General features: G+C 38.0%; 1 protein-coding gene across 1 annotated transcript; it reads right to left on the reverse strand.

The window, feature by feature from the left end:
• LOC104574279 (putative N-acetylated-alpha-linked acidic dipeptidase) lies at positions 1-27,186 on the reverse strand. Its single transcript, XM_088534994.1, has 19 exons — positions 27,047-27,186; positions 26,153-26,261; positions 23,856-24,042; positions 22,986-23,087; positions 19,210-19,335; positions 17,905-18,091; positions 16,742-16,835; positions 11,384-11,482; positions 10,643-10,728; positions 9,453-9,572; positions 8,419-8,501; positions 8,040-8,103; positions 7,541-7,608; positions 5,760-5,851; positions 5,347-5,437; positions 4,262-4,526; positions 3,300-3,381; positions 1,231-1,323; positions 1-220 (listed from the first exon to the last, which is right to left on the reverse strand). Exons 1-19 carry the CDS (start codon positions 27,162-27,164, stop codon positions 31-33), a joined length of 2,256 nt encoding a protein of 751 aa, XP_088391120.1. The 5' UTR covers positions 27,165-27,186; the 3' UTR covers positions 1-30.
• Positions 27,187-27,550: the final 364 nt, after the last annotated feature.

Consider the following 27,550-nt stretch of genomic DNA (forward strand, 5'->3'; position numbering starts at 1 on the left):
GCCTTTTGCTGATGATGATACTGCTGAAACTTATGCTACTTCTTTCAGTGTCCCTGCTGCTGCCTGCACAGTGAAGGCTGCAATGGAAATCTGCCTCTTCACTTCTTCCCAGGCTCCATGCTGATCTGCTTTGCTTTCGATATCAAACAGGGCATCGTAGATTCCTGGGAATGATTCTCCTGCATACTTATTATGGCTGCTTGGAGCAAAGATGACATGTCTGTAGGGAAATGGAGGAAAAAAAATATTCTGCATTAGGAAAAGAAAATGTATTTTTTTTTCAAATAAATATAATCTGTCCCTGTATCAGCTGTCAAATTATTGACAATGAAGATGCAAATAAGTAATATTCTAATAGTATCTATAATCTATGAAGCAAGAAAATAAAATGAGCTATGTTATTCCATATGAATTCAAGAATAATAAGCTGTAGCTAAAATGACTAGAGCTAAAGCTGTCTAAAGTATTTGCCTTTGCCTTGCCTTAGATAGAAAGATAAAGAAAAGTCTTTCTCACAGACATGCACACATTCTCTGACAGTTAAAGGCATGCTTTGAGGTAAGAAAGCTGAAACTTTTAACAAAAAACTTCTCAAGAACTATGAGAACTATAAGGATTCTAAATCTTAAGAAGTTCACTTGCTAGAAGTACTTGTAGCGGAAAGACTGTTTTGAATTATAGAGAGTGGAAGAAGAAAACAAAAAGCTACATTTGACTTTTTACTATTCTGCCTTTAAAGAAAGATTTATTACCTAAATGGGATAAGAGAGAAGAGTTCACTTCAGTACACTCCTGGCATTACTCCTGAAGTTACTTCACTCTACATCATGTTTTCTAGTATGGCTATTCTGCTATAATTAATCAAATTTAGATGTTCCAATTTGCACCATATTTTTCTTTTAACTCACAATACTTCCTAAAGATCCTTTACCCATGAAATGATTTCATCTGAGTCCAGAGCCAAATTTTTAGATCTGGTTAAGAGCTCATTGAAAATGGATTTACTGATTCTTACAGGCTTCTGACAAGACCCTTGCATTCTGTACAGTATACCTCACTGAATTTTTTCCTAAAATTTCTTTTAAATCACATTTCTCCTATTCACCTACTTTTACTATGTTGAAGAGAATCATTATGCTTCCATTGACAAACCTGTAAATCATAAAGTGATTTTCCTAAGAGCGAGAAAGCATACAGAGAAACCAAACAACAAAACCAAGTATTCCTTACCTGTAGAATGGCCTGTCAGGTAGTCCAAGAGGATCAATGAAAGCCCGTTCTAGAAACATGAGTTGATCATTTAAAGATCTGAGAGCAAGTAGGCTAAAAAAACAATAAAATAAAAAGAAACAAGAGGAATATGTTAACTGCAAAATGATTGCTCCACTTTCATCCTGTGCCAGGGCACTCACAGCTCTGGATTTAGGAAGGAGAATATGTCCAAGATTTTGACCTATTCAAGTTCAGTGGCCACAGAAAACAGCCCATGTCAGCTAACCTGCACTGATCTAGACTGTGAGACAGTCTGATTTATAACCTGAAAGTCTCCTACAACTAATTCCTAAAGGACAAGGAATAGCATCAAAGAAAATTTTCTCTCATGCCATAGCTTAATTCTACATCTCCCTTTCATTACTGTGTTTAGGCAGGTCATTATAACAGATTTTTAAAGACCTTATTTTCCACAAAGCCAAATAAAACACCACATCACCTACAATCCCCTCAGTAAAATCATATTTACTTTCATGCAGAACCACATCAGCCGAGGAACCTTGTGGTGTTAGAATCATCCTTTGAGTCATCCAAGAACTGTTTTTTCTGACTGCACAGATCACAAATTCCCTAGAGCACAGATCATCTGTGTCTGTGCGCTTTGGATTACTCTGAGCGTAGCACTGATGCTTAAAAAATATAAAAAAAACTGTTAAGAAGAGTGTATTGAATGTACATATGTCTTGTAGTCTACACCCTAAGTGACTTATTGCAGAGCTTCGAGGCACTCACCAAGAGAGACTGAGGTGGAATTTATATAACTGTAAGTCTAGAGTACTCTATTACTATTAATGAAATTGTTTTAAATTTGCATTTATGTAAATGAAAATAGAATCTAAACGATTGAATTAATGCTTAGATTATGTCATCCACTAATGACATGATTTTGAAATGAACTTTTTCATTTGTTGCTGTGCCATATAACTTAGCATGACATATTTTTGACATGGAATCACTAAGGTTAGCAGTAAAATGATTTCTTCTGTATTTACTTTGAAACCTCATCTATGTCTGCTGACATATTTAAGTGGCTCAGAAAAATAAACAGATTGAGACTTACATGGTAAATCAAATATATAAATTGACAGGAGCAATAAAATCCAAATAAGTATGGAAGGCTCTGAGAGGGCAGGGAAATTTGAAAATGGCTCATAAAAGAGAAAGTAGAATCCTGGTTATAAAGACAAATTCTCTGCTTATCCAAATGAGCCTTTCTGAAGTATACCATAAACACACATAAATATGAAGCCCATGTACATGTCTATCTATTAGGAAATTGTCAATTCCTTTATCTTAAAACTCACCACCATTAGAAAGATGGCTCTTATTCTCATCTTCCCTATGGACAAGCATACAACATGCATTCTTTCCAAGAACATAACTATAAATACACATATGGCCTAGAGAGACTGAATTAAGAATCGGGTCAAAAATTAATAAAGACTTTTAGCAGAGGTGGCATATAGAATTTCTGTAAAGCTTGTCAAAAAGCCTGGCAAGGCTATAGCCATGGTATAGTTATTCTCTGCATTAACTGGTATCAATATCTTCAAAATTACAGAGTGCTGACAATTGAAAATGCTGAGTTTACATTTTTTTCTTTAATGATATTCCAGTCATAAAACCCTAGGATGTTTTCTGCACTTGTAGGGACTGACACACCTGAGCTAGTTCTGCTCGTGATGACCAACATCTTGTCACATTCATGTACACTCCTGGCATTGCTCCTGTCAAGAACTGACACTCATTAGCTTGGATACTCTTCAAAGCTAACACAGCTAGACTCAGTCTCTGCAGTGTCTCAGATGTCCATGCTCAGATGTTCAACACTCCTGCATTTTGTTTCTTGGTATAGCTAGACATCTAAAGACAGGATTCCATAAGGACTCAAAATGGAACAAATGACTGACAGTCATTTGTCACCAAGATTATTTGTGGAACTAAATGCAAGCGAAGATTATACTGTGTGAACCTAGAAAACTGCACAGATTACTTGTCTGGAAGACAAAATTGTTCAACTTACTTACTTATTGATATCTATTTGCTGCAGGTTCTCATGAAAGCGAGCACAGACTTCTGTAAAATTTTTCACAGCTGAAAACAGAGCATCTAGAGGAAGCAGGATGGAAGTACCTTCAGATTCTGAAGAAATCACTTAACAAATCAAATTCTTAATATTAACACTACTTCTTTTTCGCGCTTTGGTAGTTCTTACTGAATGAAAGAAAGATTATAAGACCCCATATTCCTATGTTAAAAAGTAAATCTATGTGGCCTTGTGTGAAGCAGTGTCTTGGAGAGAACAGAAATTAGTATTTCTGTGAATATTGTTATTTGCTACTTAAAGAAAGCACACTGTCAGAACTGGACTATTCAAGTAGGCACAGGTTTTGCAAAGCACAGCAGGAGCAAGAAAGCAAGCGAATGAGTGAGAGAAAGACGATGTATATTGGTATAGGTATCTGAAAATGATTATTAGTAGTCAAATAAGACTGAGTTGTACATAATATTGTCAATGGAATATACCACAATAAAGAGGAGGTCTCCCAGGTAAGGGACAGTTTGTGAATCCCTATTATGTGAATAAAATTTCACATGCCAGCACAAGATCCTTACTGCAGCACAGGGGTGAACCATGGCTGCTTGAGCAAACCTTCAGTCGAACATCTCAAGAGGCTTGCAATCACCATCACTGAACTGAAACCATAAACTGAAATAATGAGAAGTTCTAACTGGACATAAGGAATTGTTTCTTTTTTCTTTTTTTTTTTTTTCACCCAGAATATAGTCAAGCACTGTTGCTCAAAGAGGTTTTGCTGACTCTGTCCTTGGAGGTTTTCAAGATGGCTAAAATTTCCAATTGTTTGGAATATGACTCTTGTTTTATTCACTGTTCATGCAGAACAAGGCACAAGTTCATGACTAAGACTTACACATAAGATAAGGCACTGCTAGCATTAAGAGGACTGTGATGAAAAATTGTACATACCAAAGGATACACTGTATTTTGATAGTTGCTCTTCATGGTTCTTTGACAAATTGTAGATGACATAAGCATAACTGCTCACAGCTGCTGCATAATCTCTGCAGTCAAAGGGAAGGACAACAGAGTTGGCCAGTTCAAACACCAGCCCTCCCCGTACCTGAGCCACTGTCAGATGATTCTTGAAAGTGGGATCATAAAACCTCTCCACGATTTCATAGGTTTCATAGACACTGTGGTAGACTGGATAGCTGCTATATTTTTCTACATTCTGAAACAGAAACAAATGATAACAAACAAAACCATTATTAAGGTCAGCTGTGGACATTTCAGCTTTGTTTGAAAACCTTTGCTGTGAAATTCAAAGCACTGGAAAGTGTTCAATTCACACTAGCTCTCCCTCACCACTTCAGAAAATCAAATAAGAAGAACTGCTCAGCGATGTCTCTCTTAGACATTGACCTTATGATAAGATGAATTTTGCTGTGGAGACATCACTCCAGGTCACACCAGGGCCTAGGTAAATATCTAGGAAAAGACACATAACTGTCAGTTGGCTAAATTTAGGCGAAATTGCCCCTCCTCTCTTTGACTGGCTCTCGACTGCCATTTTTGTCTGTGTCTTTGGATATGTTTTTTCAAAATAAAAGATCTCATTGCATAGATCATCCCTTGAACATTTCTGATTTGGTTTCATCTCACTGTATGCTGCAGAGTCAAACATATCTTCTCCATTAAAAAAAAGAATCACTGCTGAATTCAAAGCTTCATAGCTCTTCTTAAATCATTCATAAGCTATCATAAGCCACTCATAAGCCTTCACTATCCACAGGCAGTTCTGAGAATACCCATTTACTCTAAACAAGGGTCTTTTATCTTCTGTTTAATTGATACCAAGTTGACCGTTATTCCTATTTATTAAATAATTGTGTTGTAATAGCACTTTACAGCTGGGACTCTGCTCTGGCTCACCAAACAGAACCAAAAATGATACTCCCGTTCCCAAAAGATGGCAATCTCAACTGCTGAATTACAGTTGATATTATTCAGACTGTTACATGGGAAACAAAATTACAAAGAGACAGGCTTACCCAGTTTTTACTGTAACGGGCTCTGCCGGAAGCGATGCCAAGCCGTTGAAAAAAGACCTCGAAGTCATTGCCAGAACCCAGTTTGTTTATTCTTTAACAAGAAAGAGGAAAATGCCTTGAATGACAAGGATTTAAATATCATTTTTTGTAAGTTTCCAAGTACCACTGTAAGTTATTTATTCTCTAGTCTCTGGTACCACACAGTCACTCCCCAGCATATTCCTTCTGTCAGTATTCCCCAAATTTCCTACGACCCCTACATGGCACACACTTCCTCCCATCATAGGCTCAGAAACCCAGACTTACTGTAGAAAAATCAGACACTCCAGAAGATAATTTGACTCACTATCTGTAATCATAGGAAAGACCCAAAGACAGCTTCTCACATATCCTTTATTTCTTTTGTCACTGACCTGGGTACCTCTTTATATTCTCTTGATGGGTTTTTTTTATGCCAGCTCTCATATAGAGATTTACCTTCAAAGCCCTCATCAGGACTTGGTATCTAGAAAAAATGTATTGTAAAAAAAGACAATTTTTTAAAATATTACCAAGTGATAAATCTAAACCCTGTCATCACTTCAAGTCTATTGCTTAGAGCAATGACTAAGTTCTAAACTTAAATCCCTCAGTCTTTCCGAATCTCCCCTTAAGCATTTCAAAAACACAGCTTTTTTCAGAGGAATCATTTGCTAAAAATATATAGTTTTAGATGGGGAAAAAAAGAAAAAAAGCACAGGGAAAGCAAAACATTTCAAGTCAATATTCCCTCTATGAAATCTTCTGATTATTCATTATGAGATTTTCAGCCATTTAATGTAAATATTCAAAACATAATAACCTGCAAAAGCAAAGCTATTTGTTTTATTTTGAGACAAAAAAAAACCCAGGTCTGTCTTGGGTTACTTCAACAGTGATTCTTCATTTTTTTTAGTTCAGGATTTTCATGGATTCAGTAGTTATCTTAGAAAAGTAAAGTGTGGAATATTTGTACAGTGGTCAGCCTAGCTGCTGTAGAGATATAAAACCCACTGCCATCATAACGTTAATTTCTACTACTATTTTCAGACAGTTCTTTAGATTACTGAGCAAAATAAATGCTGCAGGTGTTTTTTTGTGTTTTCTTAATTGGCAGAGAGTTGAAGTATTATTATTTTTTATAAGCAATCAAAATAAAAATAATGTATTTGCCTTTTTTGGCCATGAAGATAATGAATGTTCATGAAACAGTGTTAATGCATTTTGCCATAGATTAATTCAGGATGGGATCATGAAGGACCTGCTTCCTGATCAGCATTCTTTGCAGACAGTAGCTACCAACAAACCATGGTAATATGCATTTGTCATACTTTTTGTTTACTGCTCCTTAGCTTTTTTACTGGTATTTAGGTCAACATTTTAACAATGATTCTTTGAGACGCTGCAGACCTGATTTTCTGACAGTTTTGAACACCTGCACTTAGAATGGTTTCCTTGGGAACTGCAGGTGATCAGCACTTCTGCAGTTCAAGGCAGAAATATCTTTAGCTGGTCACCTAATTTTAACAGAAGTAAATTTGATTTATTTTTTTCCAACTGCAAAAAGTGATTATTCAAAATTTTTAAAGTTCATTTACTTTTGTACCAGGCTAACAGCAGCTTTCAAGAAATAACAAATTACAGACCTTGGAAAAAACAGATGGGTGAATATATACAGCAGATGAACAGAGACACAGTAGTCACACAGGACACAGAGGAGCTGAAGATGTATATATATATTTATATATACAGACATATATATACGACACACACATAAAAGACAAATTAAATGTTCCTGAACAGATGCCTCCAATACAAACTGACAGAAGAAAATGCCAAAATAAAAGATTTATTAGTGGCTGTTCTCTAAGTTTCACTCTTAGGGCAAGGAGCATCTTACATGTAAGAGTGAGGTTCTTTGCTGAGAATTACATGGCTGTTAGCTTAAAAAGAATGAATGCAGTTATAAAAGAAAGTAACATTTCACATGCTATTTTATACACAGAAACCTGTCCAATAGGTGAGCACTAAGCATTCCTGCTGGAAACTGGTTCTCAAAGGCCTGGTTCTGCACCCTTTCAAAGACTTGACTCATTCATACAACATATCAGCAGGTGGCAGTGAAACAGATAAATAGTATTTGATAGAGGTGGCTGACAATTTCAAGCAATATTACCTCTTTGGTGAGGCTGTACACCAGCCTGTACATAAGCGGGGTGCAATCTACTCTTAGTGTGTAGTTTCCTGAAAGACAAGAAAAACTGTTTTTACTAGAAAGCTAGTTTTACTTATTTGAGACTTTGTGCCACTATTTGTAAGCAAGAAGGGGCTTAGAGTTACATGCCATCTACAAGGAAAAAAATGATTTTTTTGGTGTTCAAGGGTTCTCCTAATTCAATGCAGTTTGGGTTAGGATTCAGTTTGTACTGGTTTAAGATGAACTATAGTTCAGCTTTTGAAGTAACCATTATGCCAATTACTCATATTATGAGAACAGGGGCACTTTGTTCTCTCCCTCCCCACAGCTTCCCAAACAGTGTAGTTAGTGCAACACATTGCTTTCCCTAAGCAACATGAAATATCTTATGATTCTGGGTTATTGTTTCACTGTATGTCTCACAGACATCTGTATATGCCATCACTATTGCTGCAAAATGCATGTCAAGGCTATATACCTTCAATGGAGGAATCTGCATTGATATAAGCCACTCCTCGTGCCTGTAATATTTTGGCATTCTCCTGTAAGAAGAAAAGAGGAAGAAAATGTTGATGACCTTTTTTTCTACCTCAAAACTACTTTCAGGTTTGCTGGAGTAAACAGCGGCTGTTTCAGAGAGGCATCAGACACCCTCCTGTAGGCAGCCACACATACTTGCTATTTAATAATGAAACTCGTGTATGTGTGTGTGTGTGTGTGTGTGTGTGTGCATATAAGAAATAGAGAAAAAGAGGGAGAGAAAGAGAGAAAAAGACAGAGTGTGTGTGCAAGTGGAACATGCAGATTTTCAGTGATCTGCCCTGTGAAAATTTCTAGTTGAATGCTTACTGTTTTACCTCGGCCCACTCTGTCGATCCTAACAAACCAAACTCCTCTGCATCCCAGCTTGCAAATATCACGGTTCTCCTTGGTCTCCATCCTGCAATAAAAGACCACAAAAATATATTACAAAAATAGAGACTGCAGAGTACATACTGGTAACCAACATTAAAACAAATGTCAGTGTGGAGAGGTTTTTCTTTTATCCTAATCTGTGGAGATAGAGGAACTTTTATGGAACACCAACTCCTTTACTAATACAATCTAACAATGCTTTACTCATTTTTTAATCAACTCAAATCTACTGTAGCATTTGCAATATTGGGACAAACACAGTACTATTTTTCTTCTCTCAGCTTTAGTGGCAATGAAATTTTTGAGAATTCAAAACCATGGACAAATTATAAAAGTATGTGCCTCTGTGTGGATTCTGGAAAGAAAAATTTCTGCTATTTGTATGATTAGTCTGATACCTAATCTAACAGAAATATATTTTGATATGTTTCATTTCTATTACTGCATTTCTTTGACCTGTTTCTCAAATCACAGATTTCAAAACTTGAAGGCATTCTCTGCAACTCTGACCTCATGTTCCAAGTGAAGAGCTATCACTTAAACTTCTGCATTTCACATCTAACTAACTCAGGTGAACTGGAATTGGCTATGTTGTCCTGTGTCTCCATCTTTGCTCCATTTTCTTTGAGGCTATTGGTGCCTTTTCATCTTTTGCTCCCTTGATTCCTTTCTTTCTTTCTTTTTCCTTTTTTTCCTCACAGATACCGAGTTGTAACTGGAACTGTAATTAATAGGTGCAGGACATTGTGCTATTTCAGAGATCAGTGAGATACACAATTGGATATGATGCATACAATAGTTATATACTTATTAGTGATACCTATAGCAAATACCTAATTTAATAATTTTCATTTCAAAGCCTTGAATTTGCAAAACATATAAGCATGCCTTTAAATATAGGCTCAAATATCAGAAAAATCAGTGGGTACAGCCAAAAGTAGGGGTTTTAGTGTGCTTTATTCTTTCACTACATTACCTTCCTTTTTTAGTTTTCCAAAGCTCCTCACAATCTCATGAACCACAGCTGCCCCACTCTGAGGATCAATTCCACCAAACACCCAAGAATCACGGTGGCCTCCCAGGATGACATATCTGTCTAGAGAAATTAATTATGGAGGTATATTTAAAGAAACAATTTATTTTTAAAAAAGTTTTATTAAAAAAACCTACTATAGTAATGTTAATGGGAAGTAATTTCTAATTGTCTGTGTAGGCGTCAGATAATACACTTAATAGTTTAAAATATACATAATGGAATACCAAAAGACTTTTTAAATCTCCAAAGGATTCTTTCTGCATTTTAAGTTAATGTTCAAGAACTTGTCAAATGAAGTAACTTGATCCCATGAGATTAAAATAGTCTAAATTCCAGTGCCATAATCTTATTTCTATTATTAGAAATATTGCAACTTTCCCTTAAAGACAGAAGCATCTTTCCACATTGTACAATATAAGGCTTCATGATAAAGGTGACCAGCTAATTATATCTGTTCACATCAACCTGCAACACTGAAGTATGCTGGCAGTAGTTCTAGGAATGTAATATACAGTTAAATATAAAAAAAAGGTGTCTAATATACGATGGAAATGTGGTTAATATGATAAAAGACAAACTAGACCTCTGATACTATACGATGGTAACGGTGGTGTTTCAGGCAACAGCCAAGTCATGGATTAAATGATATTATCATCTTGGAGATGTCCTTGGGTCCATTTTTTAGAGTGTAAAAATCTCTTTCATTATGAGAGACTACAAGATAATTAACAAATCAATAATGATGGAAGTTATATCTTCAGAAGGAAAGAAAATCTTTACAGACTTGTGCTATCCACAACTTCCATCTGTTTTTTGAACTCCTATAGCTCATAACCAATTAGCAGGGAAAAATGTCTGCTCAAAATATTCTTTTACTTGAAGTTACTTGCCTGAAGACAAAAATTTCTGGCTAGGTTATGACTCCTTCTTGAAGCTCAGCATTTACTGTGAAAGTAATCTAAAGCTGAAGTAATCATCTATGAAAACTTGTGCAGTAAATATTTCAACAGAAATGATCATATAGTGCAATATCTCAGAGAAAACTCTCCTCCTGATTGCCCCCATTATAACTATTACTAGGTGCAGAAGTCACTGGACACCCACATAACGCTGAAAACAAGCAACCTTACCTGGTTCCACTGCGCCTCTGATGGTTCCGATCACATTGTAAATCCTTGTTACTTTGTTGTTACTATGAATGTGTAATTTCACCTTTCTAGTATATTGGAAAGAAAACTCAAAATGAAAACTCACCATTAGCGAATAAAACATCTAGTATTTTTTATAAGTGTATAATATAAATTATTTGTAATGAAAGAATTTTGGCCAAATTTAGCCTATGTCAAAATGAAGTAAAACTGTAAAAATTTCACTGCAGTTTTTCTGAATTTTTATTTGTGTAACTGGGAGCAGAATTTGGTCCCTCAAAGCTATCTATTGCTATTGATGTCAATATGATATCTTGACATTACATTACAGTTAAATCACTTTTTCTGGAAAACCTAACTTCACTACGTTGTTTTTATAAGACAACAATTAAGACCAAAAGCTGGACCCACATAAATTAAAAGAAAATTACAGTTCAAGTTCGGATCTCAAAAAATATCCAGTCTTATCAAAGAGTTTGTCAAAGTCTAGAAGCTTTCCAAATGAAACCGTTGCAAGATTTGCTTTAATCTAAAGCAATTTGTACATATTCATCCAATCAGATATAAATCTGCTGAAGCTTTCCACTGAGTTCAGATCAGCACAAGAAACAGCCAGAACCAAAAGGATGACTTGAATAGTCTCAACTGTTCTATCCTTGGTCATATTCTGTTGCTGTAGCTCTATTTCTCTGACCCTTCCCTTCTTTTTAAAGGAAAACTGACCTTGTAGAATAATTTGTTGTGAAACCAGGACCAATGTTATAAGATACATTCAAACTTCCTTTCCAGCTGCTGTCTGGTGGTGGAGGACCTCCCATGTCACTATTAGGAAAAAAATATATAGCTGAGGATTAGTTACAGTACCTTGCAACAGCAAAAAGCACAAGTGAGGAATCAAGACCCAAGTTTTTAGGTCTTATACAAAACAAACCAAAAAGATGGTCTTTGCCTTGGAAAGTTTGTACTATTTGATTCCACAGGAGAATTATCCATGTTTTCAACTACATAAACACAAGTAAATTAAACATATACAAGAATGGTCCTGGGTGACCTTTTCATGAATCTACTCTTATGTTGGAAGTGCTCTCTCAGCAATCAAACTTTTTTTGCATACAAACTGTCTCTTGTAAACAGTCCCTGGAATCTTCAGTTCCTTGAACTGAAACTGCAACTGGTTCAGGAGAGTATTAACTGGCACAGAAAAAAAACATTTTGTTAGTATAGCCAATATGTTTCAGAGTCTGTATATGGTCAGTTTAATCTGCTAGTATAGACACAGATGGTTTGTTTTAAAGACTCCTAAATTGCAAGAAACATGCTGAGTTGGTCCAAGTAATTTTTTCTTGTTCCATTGTCAAAGGCAATTTCTTTTTTTCTGTTACCCAGCTGGAACTTCAGTAATCCAGTGCACTAGAATCAGCCCATAACTACTCTGAAGGGTTTACTCTTTCGGTATGAACTTGTGAGGCATATAAGGGAAAATACAAAAAGCTGTGCTGGATGTTCTGCTTTAGGCAAAATGTCCTTACTGTAGGCAAAAGCAAATCCTTTACTGCAAATACATACTTCAGTCAAGCTTTGTTTCACAGAAAATTTCAGCACGTCTTCAAGCTCTCTGTCTATTTTTATGTATAAATATGACAAAATGAATAATAAGAAGTTATAGTTTCTGAAAAACTCAAAACTATTTAAACATATTATTATGAGCAATTATCCTCATAGCAGGGATAAGTGTAAAGTTTGGAGATATCCATGTCCATAAAAGTTTGGAAGGAAATATCTGTTACAATGTTAGTGAACACAAGACATGAAAAGACACTGAACACATGAGAATTATGCCTTATATGCAAGTAAGTAGCTTCCATTTACTTCTGGGAAAACTTGCACATAAAACCAGGGCAGAATTTCCTTTCCTAGAATGCAAGTCTAAAGCAATGCAAAGCACTGTTATATGTAAATCTGAAACAGCCAATTTTATCACCATTCCCTGGAATTATCACACATTTTATCTTTCAGCAGATACACAGACTTTACTTCAATGATAGGCAAATTTATTGCTTGAGTGTACCAGCTGATCTAAGAAATATAAGTGTTAAGATCATTCCCTTGGCAAATAGGAATTACATGTATCCTCCATAAGGGAAGAAACATCTCCATCAACTGAAGAACCAAAGCATGTTCAGCATTAAAGAAGCTGAAAGTTCTGAAAGTCAGTAAGTTTTAGACACCTTTCATATTTTAGCCCAAATTTGCAGAAGGACTTTGAGGCACCTCTTGCAGTACTCCACAAACATCAGTGGGATACCTGCATTTTCCTACAGAATTAATGGGGCAAAGCTGGACATCTCCAAAATAGGCTGACAACACGCTGCACATGGATTCAGAAGGATAATTCAGAGAGGATATAATTTAAACATAAACATCTAAATGATGCTGACCAACACAGAAAACTGGGTCACTCTTTTCTTTAAAATATGGTCAAGGAAAAGGAGAAGTTGTTTACTCCTTTTGATTATTCATCAGTGCCTAATCTTTACTTCTGGCATTTTTTACATGGCTTATTGTGTATTTTATATTTAATGATCTGAGGAAGTAGCTGTTCACTGTGTTAGGTTTTGTAATTAAAGGCTAGCTACACAAACATAAATGTCCAGAAAGGATCACAGGAGCAATGACAGTGTAATCAGCGAAAAGCGAACCCTGAATTGGCTGCTCCTAAAACCATCATAGGAGAAGGATTAGCACATTGTCCATGGTGAGAAACCCTCCAAGTTGTGTCAACCAGAGAAACTCTTCCCAGAAAAACTTGCAGATGAAAGGGGTAATTGCTGAATGAAGGAGTACAAGGCAAATTATGATATGCAGAGAACATTTTGGGACTTTGTAACAAACATATGTTTTAAGAGAAGTATGGGGATGTGCCCGACTTACTATGTTTGTTTATACAGAAAATGGTCCAGCCAGTAAAGGGTTAGCTGGTGAGCACATCTGCCTGGCCATGCCCTGTGCCTGATCACCACAGTCTGTCCTATCTTTTTGTGATGGATATGCTCCTTCCCCAGCTCATCCTGACTTCTCGCAGGCAGCCCTGTTCAGGTGTTAACTACCACATTATCTGATCCTGGTAGTTGCCTCCCTGATTTCTTCCCCTACCCAGATATTAACCATCAATAACAGTCCTGATGGCCCTATCCTGATGGGGAGATGAGGCTAACTGTGAGTGCACCAGCCAACAGTCATTTCTGAATTGAAAGAATGACTATAAGTCAATCATCTTATCCCATAAATACAGGGACAGCCCAAGAGCCCATGGAGCTCTCCTCGCACGGCAGCGGGCTGCATGCTGGGATCTCCCCTTGTGCAGGGTCCCCTCTCAAGGATACTCCTCAGGGTTAGAGATCCTTCCCGCTACAGATCCGTGGTAAGTGACTGCAGTGCGCCTTTCTCTTTCTGAACTTGTAAACTTTACTTTGTAACTGTGCACAAATCCCTTAGACATAAACCGTTGATCAGGAATGGGACTAGGACTGGATCCAGCCGCACCCAGACTCCTCTCAAAAGGAGTTTGGAAAGCAAGGGGGTCCAGACTGAACCTCATGGTTCATAATGGGAGAGTCTCCTTGGTAATTCTGTGCATCTTGAACCTCCATGCAATAAATAATAAGTGACCTTGCCAAAGAATCTCGTGAAACCATTGTCATTATCAATAAAACCTATTCCTGTTTCTTTCCCATGAGTGAAGTGCATTGTGTCACTCACCCCCACCCCCACTTGTTCAGTGACACTTTTTATTCCACTATATTCTTAACTAGTTTTCTAGGGAGGGCTCTCTATTCTGTGTGTGTGTGTGTGTGTGTGTGTGTGTGGTAAAGCAACTGCAAAGGGGGGCAGCAACTGGACAGACAGGGGTTGTGTGTTTCCTTGGGAACTTTTAGGCCTGTGTGTGCACAACTAGGTAGGTGAAATTTGCTATCAAACTTCAAGATAGAGTAGCTGCTGCGTAGGACAACAGGTCTAGGCGCAAACTTACTAAGGAGACCATCGGTCTGAGAGACAGCTAGTGGAAAGACCAGACATCCAAGTATCTGCTACTGAGGAGACCACAAACTGGTCCGGACCAGCTACCAAACAGACCTGTTAGTGTTTCTGTTTGTGTGATGAGAAGGGGTTTGAGCACTAGCAACTAGAGCGAAGCTGCAGAGTTTGGGAACTCATATGTCCAGATGCCACTAACCAGAGAGACCCGTGCAGAACACCCGTGTCAGCATTGTGAACAAGGACTGAATTGCTCCTGTTTCCCAATGCTCATTAAAGGTACTTATGAACATGCTTTCTGGCACCAACACAGAACATTTGTTTGTCTTCTGGCTCAAATTAAGATTCCTGTAAAGATGAAAAAAAGAGAGAAAAAAGTACCTTTTGTGAAGCAGAGAACCAGAAGACTGGAGAATATGTACTAGCATATAGTGTTCCCTTCATTACCACTCATTAGAGCAATCCCTGATGTAAAACCATGCCAAGGGTCTTTGTTTTTAAGATCACTGTGTTTTTGAAGATTACTGTGTTTTTGTTTTCATAGGATTTCTGCATTTAATCTGCACATGTCCAGTGTGTGTCTATTACTACACAAACATATCTTTAAGAACAGGGATTGTGGTTAAATTTCAAAATAATTTAATGCATGCTGTTACTTTTGTGCATGCTTGTGTCTTTTCAGGATTAAGATTTGTGTTAATATAATGGTTGGTATGAGCTTATACTATAGTGCAAAAACAGCACTGTTTCACAATATTCAAAAAACTGAGAGAAAAAAACACATAGTCAAAGCTATCTCAGTATCAGACCTCATGAATAAACACACTGATGGACTATTTTATAAATGCTCTTCCTAGCTAAGGCAGCTGTTACTGTCTCTGTGTAACAGATTGTAGAAGAGGTCTTGAATCCTACAAGAACAAAAGAATTTGATAGAATGAATGAAGCAGGGAGAGAAGGTTGTGGAGCAGTGAGAAGTCTTTCACCTGTGTGCCAAGAGAAAGCAGCTTTGTACATCCATTTATGAAAGGAGCTTCCCCAGACAATCTATTTGTGCAACTTACATTTTCCTTACATGCAAACCTGAAAAGTCCATATTTGAATACCCCAAATTTGAATTTGAATTACCTGAATATCACCTGAATATGGTGTTTTTCACTTTATACCTTACCCTCAACAGTAGTAAGTAGGCTTTTATTCCACTCCTCTTTTGCTGTGCTTTCTAAGACCTTTATTCAATCTCTCTACTATAGTACGAATTCTGGTAATTGGTCCATATCTTTTTTTATGCAGTGCCCAAAATTGGAATCAATATTCTCAGAGACATCAGACAGAGCAAAATGATTACTCATGGGACTTACATATAAATTCCCCTACAAATACACACAATTACGTCGCCATGTTGTCCTAAATGCTTTTCTGTGGTTACCAACCCTAATAGCCCCACTCCTTATCCATACAGATGGTGCAAATAATTATTCCTACATACTAGAAGAAAGCACTTGGCACTCAAATATATCTTATTTCTTTCAGAATAATTATTTGGTCTGTTAGGATCATTATGCTGTCATCTGGCAACCTAGCAGCATTTAATAAGCACACTTTGTAGATATGCCCTTACAATGTTCCAGAGTCTCCGCAGGGTCTTTATTTTAGTTGAGAGAGCACAGACTTTAAGTAACAGAGAACAAAGTACTAGGCCCATCCCATGAGCCATAAATGACAAATGTTTCCTGGACAAATGGCTAATTTTATGATCTTATTTGTGGGTTTTTTTTTTTTTTGGTAAGAGGGAATCATGGCAGCCCTACAAATCATTGCCTTTATCATAATGATCCTTTCTTGATCACTCAGCACATATCTAATGCATAGTAACAGATACCAAAATGTGTTTACCTCTTACAGAAATCCTGATTATAAACGAATGTACTATTTCAACAACTACATTACAAGAAAAGTGCAAAAGTCATTTCCCATTCTTTTCAAACACTCATGTCTTTTACAAAGCAATCTATTTAAAATTCCCAATGTGTTCTATTTACTTACCGCAGCAGTGACTCAGCATCATGATAACCAATGGGATGAACTGGAATTTTGGGAAGACCTACACCACTGGCTTTGTCTAATCGGTAGGTATATTCTGAAAACAAAATAAAACATTTATATTTGCAACTCTGAGAAGGAATTTGTACAATTCATAGCACAGTTCTAACACAGAAGTCAAAAGTAATTATTTCATCCTTGAAACTGGGTTGACATTTCTACAGTGACATCACTCTTTACACTTCAACAACATGTTTTCAGAAACACTAACAAAAAATCTTCTGTTACTGTCTGCACTCATACATGCTAGCTGGCTAGGAATTTTTCAATTCATTCTTAATTTTTTGGTTGAAATGTTTTTGGGTAAGAATATTTCTTTTCACATAAATGGTCTTTGGACAAATCCAAAAAGCAAGGACAAGAGCAAAGAAACAGAGAGTAGTCTGATCCTTGGAACATTCAACTGGGAACTTAAAAATTTTGCTAGATGTTAAGAGATGTAGATAAGCTCATTTTTATATAATATATACTCAGCCACTGAATATTCTGCTCTCTCTTAATGTTTTCATGGAAAAAAAATCTAGAACTCAAATACAAGTTTTTTTTTTTTTTTTAGAAAAATCTTAATATTCATAGTATGGTCAACCTTTTGAAAGCTATTTTTCTAGTAGAAAAATCTAGCAGATGTGGATAAGATGGGATTTTCCTCCTTAATACAGCATTTGGAGGAACCTTTACTGTGTAAGGCAGACAGAGATTCATCAATCTAACATGAAAACAAATTCACTGGATCTAGTATGTGGAATTACAAATCATTCCCAAAGCCTACTGCTGCTAGGCTGCACCTGTGGACACATCCTCTTCCAGATCAAGTTGTACTGACCAAAGAGACAACTTTCCCTATCCTGTAGGGACTATTCTTCTTAAGGACTGCCTCCTTCTGACATGGATTGGTGTTTCTCCTTCTCAGGGCCTGGTGTGAGTGGTCCTTAACACGTATCAGACAAAATGAGCTGGATTTAATGTTAAATGAAATGTCTTAGGTAGAGCTCAAGCCAACAGCTGTGGCAGTGTGAGGTGAAGGTGAACTAGCAAGGAATGGTTCACTCTCCTCAACCTCTTCTGAAATCAGGAACTCACAGAATGACTTCTTCAGTGTCACTCACCCTTTGCAGGATAACCTGGTGTCAGAGGATCCCCTGCCCCATTCAGGTTTAATATATTTCCACGCTGAGCTCCTCCACCTGGCAGGTTCCAGCCAGCTGGATAGGGATTTACTCCTGGGGCGCAGTAGTCAGCAGGGTCAGAGTACAGAATGACTCCCTTGGCACCTGCCGATTCAGCATTCTTTACCTGCAAAGCAGATCTGTGGTCCTGTTCAGCCCCTTATAGCTTGCACAGTGGTCAAAGGTCAAAAGAAAGTATTATAAACTACAGCAACTAAATCTCAAAGTCTTTTACACTGCTTGGCCTAAGTAAAGGAATTTTATAGGAATTAAAAATCTATCCTATATCTGTCTTATATCACGCAATTTCCTGGAAGTACACAGGCAGATATTGGGTTCCATATGAATGTAAGAGATCTACTGCAGCTTCAAAAGTAAGGAAGGTAACTGCAGCAACGTGGAAACAATCCTCCAAGGTGTTACTACGTGAACTGAGATGATATTTTGTGGCTCAGATCAAAGCTATCACCAGGCCATTTTATACATCATGGATTGAAAAAAAAAAAGTATCATGAACTTTGAAGCAATTTATCTTTCAGCTAGTCATATATTTATCCCAGGTCACTGTTATTTACTGCATGAAGGACAAGTTTCACACAGAATTACCAAGGAGAGCCTGCTGTTGAGTCATGGGGTTCAGATTAGACCCTTTTACTTTCCAAACTCATTCTCAGAGGGGCCTGGGGTGACTGGATACAGTCTTAGTCCCAGACTTGGTCAATGGTTTATTCCTAAAGGATTATGTGCACAATGAATCCTAGATACAATATAGTAAAGTTAAAAAAAAATAGAAACTTTCAGCATGCTACATTTGCATACCATGGATCTACCACTGGATCGCTTAAGGATCTCTTAATCTTGACCTTGAAAGACATCCTGCTGTAGGGGAGATCCTGGCGTGCAACCCACTGCCTTGCAAGGAGAGCTCAATGGGCACTTGGGCTGTCCCATTATTTATGGGATAAAATGATCAACTTGTGGTCATTTTTTTCATACCGGATGAATTTTGGCTTGCAACAAGCTCAGTTATTCCCTATATATTGTGCTGTTTGTTATCTGTCTCCCCCAAGTCCATCAGCTTGTCCCCCAGCACGATGCAGCCATCAGGACTGATATTGCTGGTTATTCATAGCTCTATGAAAAGTTCAATTACACTAAAATCTCCAGAAGGCTTTAGGTAAAAATTTCAGTCTTTTTGAATGAGCTAGAAGATAGCACAAGCAAGATTTTTTATAGATGCATTACCTTATTTCCTCTGAAGATCTTGCCATATCTAGCGATAACAATCTTTCCTGTACAGTTGATGCCCATTTCACGTTCTAGCTTAAAGAAGTCTTCAATGCGGCCATAATTCACATACACTAATTCACCCTGATAAAAGGAGGAAAAATTTGAAACAAGGACGTCAATGAGTGTGTGAGAAGGAGGTTGAGATTTGGTAGGAGAATAAGCTAAGAACAAGTGGCTTGAGTATTGATTCTGATATGAATTCTTCCTTGATTATAAGTCAAATAGGCAAGTGACCTCTAATGAATTAGGTCCCTACAGTTACAGAATCACTGAGGTTCGTGCAAACTCTCTGCACGAATAGGATCCCCTAGAACATGTTGCACAAGATTGTGTCTAGGTGGATTTTGAGCATCTCCAGAGAAGGACACCTCACAGCCTCTCTGGGCAACCTGTTCAGTGCACTGTCACTCTCATAGCCAATTTTTTCCTCAAATTCAGGCAGAACTTCCCGCATTTCAGTTTGTGTCTATTGCCTCTTGTCCTATTGTTGGCCACCACCAAAGAGTCTGATCCCATCCTCTTGACACCCTCCCTTAGGATATTTGTACACACTCATAAGATCTCCCCTCAGTCTTCTCTAGGCTAAACAGACCCAACGCCCTCAGCCTCTCCTCATAAGCTCCAGTCCCCTAAATCAGAAGCTGCCTGACTTTGATCTCCACAATGCAAGATATCACTCCTCAGTCAATTAGAAACAGAGAATAAGTGCTCTGAATATGGCCCCAGCTTCTCTTTGTTGCCTTTTTAAGAAGTTACAGTCAGTCTCAGAGAGCTGGAGGTATTTTGGACCCAAGCATCTCAGTAAATAGCAATTGTATCTTAAGCATCACAGTAAACTCATGCTTATATCCTATAAAATTCTGTGGAAGCTGTGTACTTACTTATTAAGTACACTTTGCAAAAGAATCAAGTATTCTTCACGCCTCTGTTTCAACCATGTTATTCAACACTTGATTCATCTTCCTTAATGTCAGGTACCTAGAAGATGTATGCACGGTTTACTGAGGTCAGGCAGCACTCTGAGACTAGTGATGAGAGTCTGGAAGTTCTGGAGAGTTTTCAGGTCAAACCAGTTTTAAACATCTTTCTTTAAGAAGGAATAAACTGCACTTTAAGGACACCTCTCATTGACTGTATATATAGATAGAGTTTCAAAGACTAATTTAGGGAGGATGACCATAATTTCAAATAACTAAAATCAGATGACAGGAAACTTTTCCTTAGTGGTGTTTTCTATATTATCAGGCACATCCAGAGAGATGGTCCATCTTAAACTGGAAAAGATACAAACTTAAATGTCCTACACTGATGAAATTCCCAACCAATTCAGGTTGGCTGATAATGCAGCATATAGAACATCCTGATAGAGTGTGGTAAAGTTATTTTAACTATACGGGTTTCAACACCCATCTACTCAAGTTGTAATTTCTTCTTAAATTAAACAAATTGAGCCAGATTCTCGATAAGTATAAATTAATGAAGCAAGGGAACTCTATTTAAGCAGGGGAACAGTTTCATACCTGCTAAAATTCTGGTCCTCTCTGTTCAGACAGTGTGTCAAACACAAGGATCATTCTTGGAGAGGCTCTCCTGAATTTATGCACTACCTTTTCCTCACAGTAAAATCAAAGGTAACTCTATTGAAATTGGGAAAGATTTTCTAGTATAATTAAGTTATTATAGCATAACATAACATAGCAAGATCTTTTGTTTCCTGAGCTTTCAGCAATACAAGAATTAAATACTGGTCTAAAAGCTCTGTCAACAGACTGAGATTCAGCATAAGATACATAATTTTGTTCTTCATTTTTCCATAAGCACTTTAGAATATCTAGTAGAAAATACTTAAGTTTGTAGGCTATCACATTTTTTCAGGTATGTTTAAAAATGCTCTGTGGATTAAGTTCTAAGGCTTAATTCAGTTGCTTAAACAGCTAGCATCATTTGAGCCAGCCCAAAGTCTCCATGGACAGGGATAGTAGATATACCACAGGATCCACAAGAAACATGTTCTTTTCTAGAGTGAGAGTCAGTCAGCAAACCCTAGGGCATCTCAAATGCCACTAGACATCCATGTTTAAGTAACTAAACTGAATGACAGGTACTACACTGAGATGAGTTAAATTGTTATCTAGGGCCTGTTGATTGTATTGAATAAACCAAAGTCCACTGACTACCATGGAAGTTCAGACACCAAATATACATATGGACATCTAAATATATAAATTTATGTTTAGCCTGAAGCTGAAGGCTATGTGAAGTTGGTGGTTAATCTGGAGGCAGCCAGATTATACGCAGCTGGTATTGCCCACCTCACTGACCCTAAGTGTTTCCATTTTTGTTTCTGTAACAGTGTAGGAATAAAACTGTCCCATGTACTGAGAAGCAGAAATAAGGTGAAACTATTTCTAAATTTCTGAAGGGTTCACTCCAGCAGATGGATGAGTATCACACTATGACAGGATTTATCCTTCAAAACAGTCATTTCTACTCCCCGCTATGCTGCTTGCAGTACAGATGCAAACAACTGCTCTCTGGAGAATGTTATTCTTAACAGCTCTACGTAGGCACCTATAGCCTCTTGTCAGAATATTGCAATAACGAAAACATAAGCACCGTATTTTGAAAAGATTATATATCTCTTAGGTATTCTTTTTTTCAGAAGGAACAGTCTCATATTTGATCAATAATTTTCTAAAGAAAGTTTCATCTTTTATTATTTCTCATATCCTATCATGTACTGTAGATCTCCAGAGACCAAATAAATTGGTGAGGTTATTCTGTCTTTCTTTAGGGATATTATGATAGGAAGTCAGAGTCCATACATTTTACCTTACATTATGTTCGAAACTCCTACTTCAGCTCTTGAAACATTGAAAGCTCTCATATCCTATGGGACAGACTGTATGTCTGGTTCTCCTGGTTCCTTTGAATATCTGAGGTATATGAATACACGGTGTTTTTTTTTCTGATTTTGTATAGTTTACTAACAATCTTCAGAAATTACAGATATGAAATACTGGGCTAAAAAACAGCACTGTCAGCAGGCTGAGATTCAATTCCCTGCTTCCTGCTTTGAAGCGGAGATTGGTCCAGAGGTACTGCAAACAAGGAAATATTTTCTATCTTAGAAGTTATTAAGTGAAATCACTAATGATGAGAGGATATGAAACTCCTGATATGACCAGCTTCATAAAAGGAAACTTGTCAGCTGGTCCCATCCATACAACAAGATAGGAAGATTAGTGTTAAATCTGGATCTTAATAACACCTTGCCCCCCAGCTAGAAATACTAGGCAAAGCCATTTGCAGGCATATGGTTCACTCTCACACTTGTCAGTGCGAGCCGTGGACAAACAACATTTTGAAATTAGGTTACTCATTTAGCTACTAAAATATAAAAGTCTTGCTTATTGATTAATGGGAAACAGCATGATTCCCATTACTATATTCCCATAATGACTAAGATGGGAAACAGCAGGGTATATTCATAGTATTAACAGGAGAAGTTGATAACATTAAACATTTATTTATCCCTTTTTAAAGAAAAGAAAATAATCCCATTCTGACTCAAAACAGAGGAAAAAATATAAAGTGCTCATTTACAAAGTAGCTCCATTGCAGAACACCCCAGAACACCAGGGCTAGCACATTTTTTTTTCTCTTTATGACATCAAACTCTGAACAAATAAAGCTTAAAAGTTAGGAATTTTCTAGTTCTGTTATTTTACCTCAGGCATTCCTTGGGCTGAAAATGCACTGTAAGGTGGCACCACATCTCTAACAGCCTCATATCCTGAAGGAGGAGGCTCAAATAATGATGTGTTGAAAATCTAGTATGAAAGAAGGAAGAAAAAAATTAAATCAGATAACTTAAGAAAGAACTACTGTGTATGCAGTGCATTTCATAGGCATTTGTTGCTTACAGAATTCTAGTTCTAGGACTCTAAATGAGGAGTGACCAAAACTTTTACAGGCATTGGCTATCACTTTCAGCACACAAAGTGTTAACTTGCAAACTGCACCTCGACCCTTCACATGGAATCCCACTTAAATAACATAGGGTCCTTTAAGATGGTCCCTATACTGCAGAATGGTTTTGTTCTGCTCATCCTTGAGCTTCCACAAGCAATAGACCTGCACTGAAATGTCCTGATTCTGCTTGTGTCAGTATTTCTGGAGGCCTATGCTTCAAGAAACTGAATTTAGCATAATCGCCAGCCAGTCACTCTACAAACAATTCAATGAAAGTAATGACAATTACTACAACTATATTCCTCTCTCTAAATAATACAACAATTTAAAAACAATTGAAACACATAATATAATTCTCTTAACTTTTTAAAAATTCTCTTAACTTCTTTCTTTCAATCCACACATCTCAGCATGTTACATGAATCAGGATAATTATTAGTCTACCTAGCATACAGATGGAGAAACAAATAAAACAAGAAAAGCAAACTGGAACCATCCGTTTCCCTGAGTTCTGGATTAGGCCCAACACCATCAACAGAGCAGATGATAGACAGCTTTCCCTCTCAGTCTTCCAAGGTATTATAGGAGGGTGATTTTTTTCCTGGTTGAATAATTGTTTTCTTTACCTCATTTCCAAGCTCATCAATTATTGAGATGTAATTGGGTTTGGTTTCATCCGGGTAAGAAAGCAAGACATCATAGTGAGCCAGCTGAACAGAATCCAATCCAAACTCCTTCCACTCGGCTTGGATTTGCTTTGCCAGGTGCAGATTCTCCTCTGTTCCCGCTAGGTGCGGAAGGCGTGTAAAATTGCTAGAGATGAAGAAGTCAGTCAGGACAGGGCATTGCAGATTAGAATCGGAACTCATCATGGCCTACTTAGAAAAACCCATTGGAAACCCCCCTAGAGATGTGCAGATTAAATCAGCACCCAGGCCTCTCTACATGTATGTTTTTGTAAGTTGAGGTAAAGGGTTTCAGTTTGTCCTGAACTGCTACAAGTGTGCTACTTCCTAGCAGCGTGACTTAGCAGAAATGACATGAAAAAATCAGCTGTGGGGTCTTGTCCTTGTTCTCATCTTTGTTTGCTGGATGACTTGGATGACCTATCATTTCTATGCATAATGAGGTTGATCTCCCTTGTGAGGTGATGAAATAATTGAATATGATTATGAAAAATGTGCATAATCGATCTGATTCCTGCATGCAATTAACTATGTATTCTTCTCAACCCAATATTTTAATTAATTTGGGCATAAGTATTTATTTATCTATACCTGAATCTTGTGTATTTAGATCTGACTGTATCTGGTATACAAATAAGAGCTGGTTAGTTCACAGCAGCATAAAAACAAGGAACAAAAAACCTCAATTGCTTGTGACTTAAAAATCATTCCACCATACACAAAATAACAGTGCAAGGTATCTCAAATAGTGGGCAACACACTGACTTAAAAAAAAAAAACTTGCCCAGATCACTGAGTAGGACCAGTAGTAAAGTGAGCTGAAGAAGCTCCAAATGAATGAAGTTGGCATTCTCATGTCCTCATTCTGTCACAAGACTGCATCATCAACATGTCATAGAAAAATGTGTTACACCAGCTACTATTAATGAGAAAAACTGGATCTCAGATAGGAAAGGAGTATAAATTTGGGGAAAAAAAATAATTCTGGACCTCCAGGGAGAACAAAGCCAGCAAACAAAGTATTTCATAAGCACTACATATTCCTGCTTTTGTGCAAAATGCTGTTATGTAACACCGTGTTCCTCTCATAAAGTCAACATCTTGTATCAACAACATACTGTAAGTTCCTGTCAGAAGGAAGGTACCATTTTTTGGGTGATATATTGAACCAAACGCATGGTTATGTGTTAAAGAGACAATAGTTGTAAGATTTGGGAATGTTTAACTTTCATGTTTTGGTTAAAGTTGAACTTACACAATAATATCCTACTGTATTCATGCCCATTGCATTGAATACTGTGATTTTCCTCATTTCCTGTTCTAAGCTGTTGACAGCCTGTACCGGCAGTTCTGAGTCATGGTTAAGTATCTGCTATATTTCACCACAGAATTGGCTGCACTATAAATAATGAGAAAGGGAATTTGAATGGCAGAAGAGAGTCCTTTTATAGAGTTGTCTAGCAACAGTTGACCTGCTAGGAACCAAAATGCAGGTTAAGTCTGTAAAAAGTCCTGAGGCTTCAGTTTTCAACACTGCTCTCACTAGTAAAAAGAATGTTCTTGGAAGTTAATTTATCTGCAACCGTTCTGCAAGTGCAATTAAAGTGAAATGAGAGGGAAAGCCAAAGTCTCATCAACTGAAAATGCTTTTTTAGTAAGATTTGTTTTAACTATTTTTCTTTTGTAAGGGTTTGGAATGTGATACAACTTTAAGTTACTAAACCAGACTAGGAATTAAAAGCAAGCCATAATCCACTGATTAATCCTAAAATCACTCATCCTTGATACCTTTTTAAAAAAGAAATGTTAATTTCTTTCAATAAGCTTCTAACTAAATTACAGAAATTAAGGATTTTAATAGATTTAAAAAATGATTCTCTTCCACCAATGGAATAATCAGAAACAAATGTCAGCAGCTTTGCTTGTAGGTTTAATAAAAGAACCACTGTCAAAATTTTTAAAATCACCTGTCTAATTTAAGCACTAAAAGGTAGGTAAAACTAATAAATTATTTGAAAAAAAACCAAGATCTTAGAAAAGACCTTGAAACTTTAAGAATATTACATTTAATGTGAACAGTTTAATGTACCATCTGCTGACTAGCTGCTATTTGCCATGTCTGTTCTTGCTATTCAGTGTGCAGATGTAGAGAGGGAACACATCTGTCCTCATGAAAGTGAATATAAGTCTTTTTTTTTCTTTATGATTTATGATTAATAAGCCTACACATTGCTTACTAAAGAAACTTCTTGATGTTTTCCACTTTCATTTCAGCCATAAATGCCTTCTTCATCTCTTCATGAGGCCTCAGACTTGTCTTCTCTTCTGTAGGTTTTGCAAACCAGCCTACAAAACACACCAAAATATAACCATGAAAACACCAGAACAACATTCCTATGACACACATCAATTCTCTTTGGGATCTCTTTGCACTATTTTCACCACATATTTTGCAACTAGTTTTATTAATATATGGTGAAGCAACTACAACTAAGGAAAAACCCTGTAATATCTGTGGTGGTCGTGTACAGTAAGAGAACTTACTATTGAGAAGGATAAAATACTATCTTTTTTCTTCATCATATTTATTGTACTGTGGGTGCTGAGGAGTTTTACTTTCCTTGGGTACCAGAATGCTGTCAGTCATTTCAGTCACCTCAGTAACAAGGCAGCTATGCAGAAATTCACTGACAGCCTCTGCAAGGAACAGATGCCTCATAACCACTTTCTCACCTTCCGGTCCACCTGGCTCTTACTCTGGAATCACTCCCTTACTGCACAGGGATTATTAGAATAAACGTGATGAGAGGTACACCTGGCTTGAAAGAGTTTTTGACATCTGTTTTTATTTTCAGCTCAGAGACCGGGCATGTTCCGTGCGAGCGCGGGCCAAGTTACACGGCTAGAGCAGACCGTGGGGAGCCAAGAGCGAGCACAAGGCTGGCACCTCAGAACTGAGTCTCCCCTGGCCCACACTCTACACATAAAACGGAGAAAAACTCCAAACAAACTCCCTGCACAGCGCTCCCCACCCGCCGGGGAAGCAGCCACTTGCCCACCCGCCGGCCCCAGCCCCTGCCCGGCTCCGGAGCTCCCAGACGTGAGGGGAGAGGGCTCAGCCCGCACTGTACCCACGAGGAAGCCGAGGAGGAAGAGCCCGGCCGCGGCTCCCACCATCAGAGCGCAGAAGCGGCCGCTGGCTGCGCGGGGGCCGGCGGGCTCCGTCACGGTGCGGAGCGAGGTCCACATGGCCAGCAGCGCCGAGACGAGCCGGGCCGCGCCGCGCCGAGCCGGGCCGGGCCCCGTCCCTCGGCGCCCGCCCCGGGGCCCCCGTCCCGCTCCCGCCCCGCTGCGGAGGAGGCGGGCGCGGCGGCCCGGCCTGAGGCCGGGAGGAGGCACCGGAGCTCAGGCGGGGACACAAGCTGCGCTCCAGGCACTTACTGCCCTGCTGTGACTGCCCGTGCCCAGTGTGTCCTGCCCGACCCGCCTTGTGTCCCTCCCGCTGGTTCTGGAAACTCGCAGCAAAATGTGGTGGGGACCCGGAGCCCCCATTTCAGTGCGGGGTTGTTTCACACAGGGCTGTGCTGCCAATGGCTGTAGCACCAGGAAGACAAACAATTAAAAATAAGGTCAAA

The sequence above is a fragment of the Tinamus guttatus genome, unplaced genomic scaffold (assembly GCF_059628265.1).
Source record: "Tinamus guttatus ecotype Peru unplaced genomic scaffold, ASM5962826v1 Tinamus_guttatus_pri_ptg000602l, whole genome shotgun sequence".
Classification (NCBI taxonomy): domain Eukaryota; kingdom Metazoa; phylum Chordata; class Aves; order Tinamiformes; family Tinamidae; genus Tinamus; species Tinamus guttatus.

Excerpts from the sequence above, each read along its gene's own strand:
- LOC104574279 (XM_088534994.1), bottom strand. The coding sequence starts at position 27,164 with ATGTGGACCTCGCTCCGCACCGTGACGGAGCCCGCCGGCCCCCGCGCA. Across the intron at positions 18,092-19,209 it reads AGATCTTCAGAGGAAATAAG|GTAAAGAATGCTGAATCGGC; the intron begins GTAATGCATCTA and ends TCTGCTTTGCAG. Across the intron at positions 8,104-8,418 it reads GATCGACAGAGTGGGCCGAG|GAGAATGCCAAAATATTACA; the intron begins GTAAAACAGTAA and ends TTCTTCTTACAG.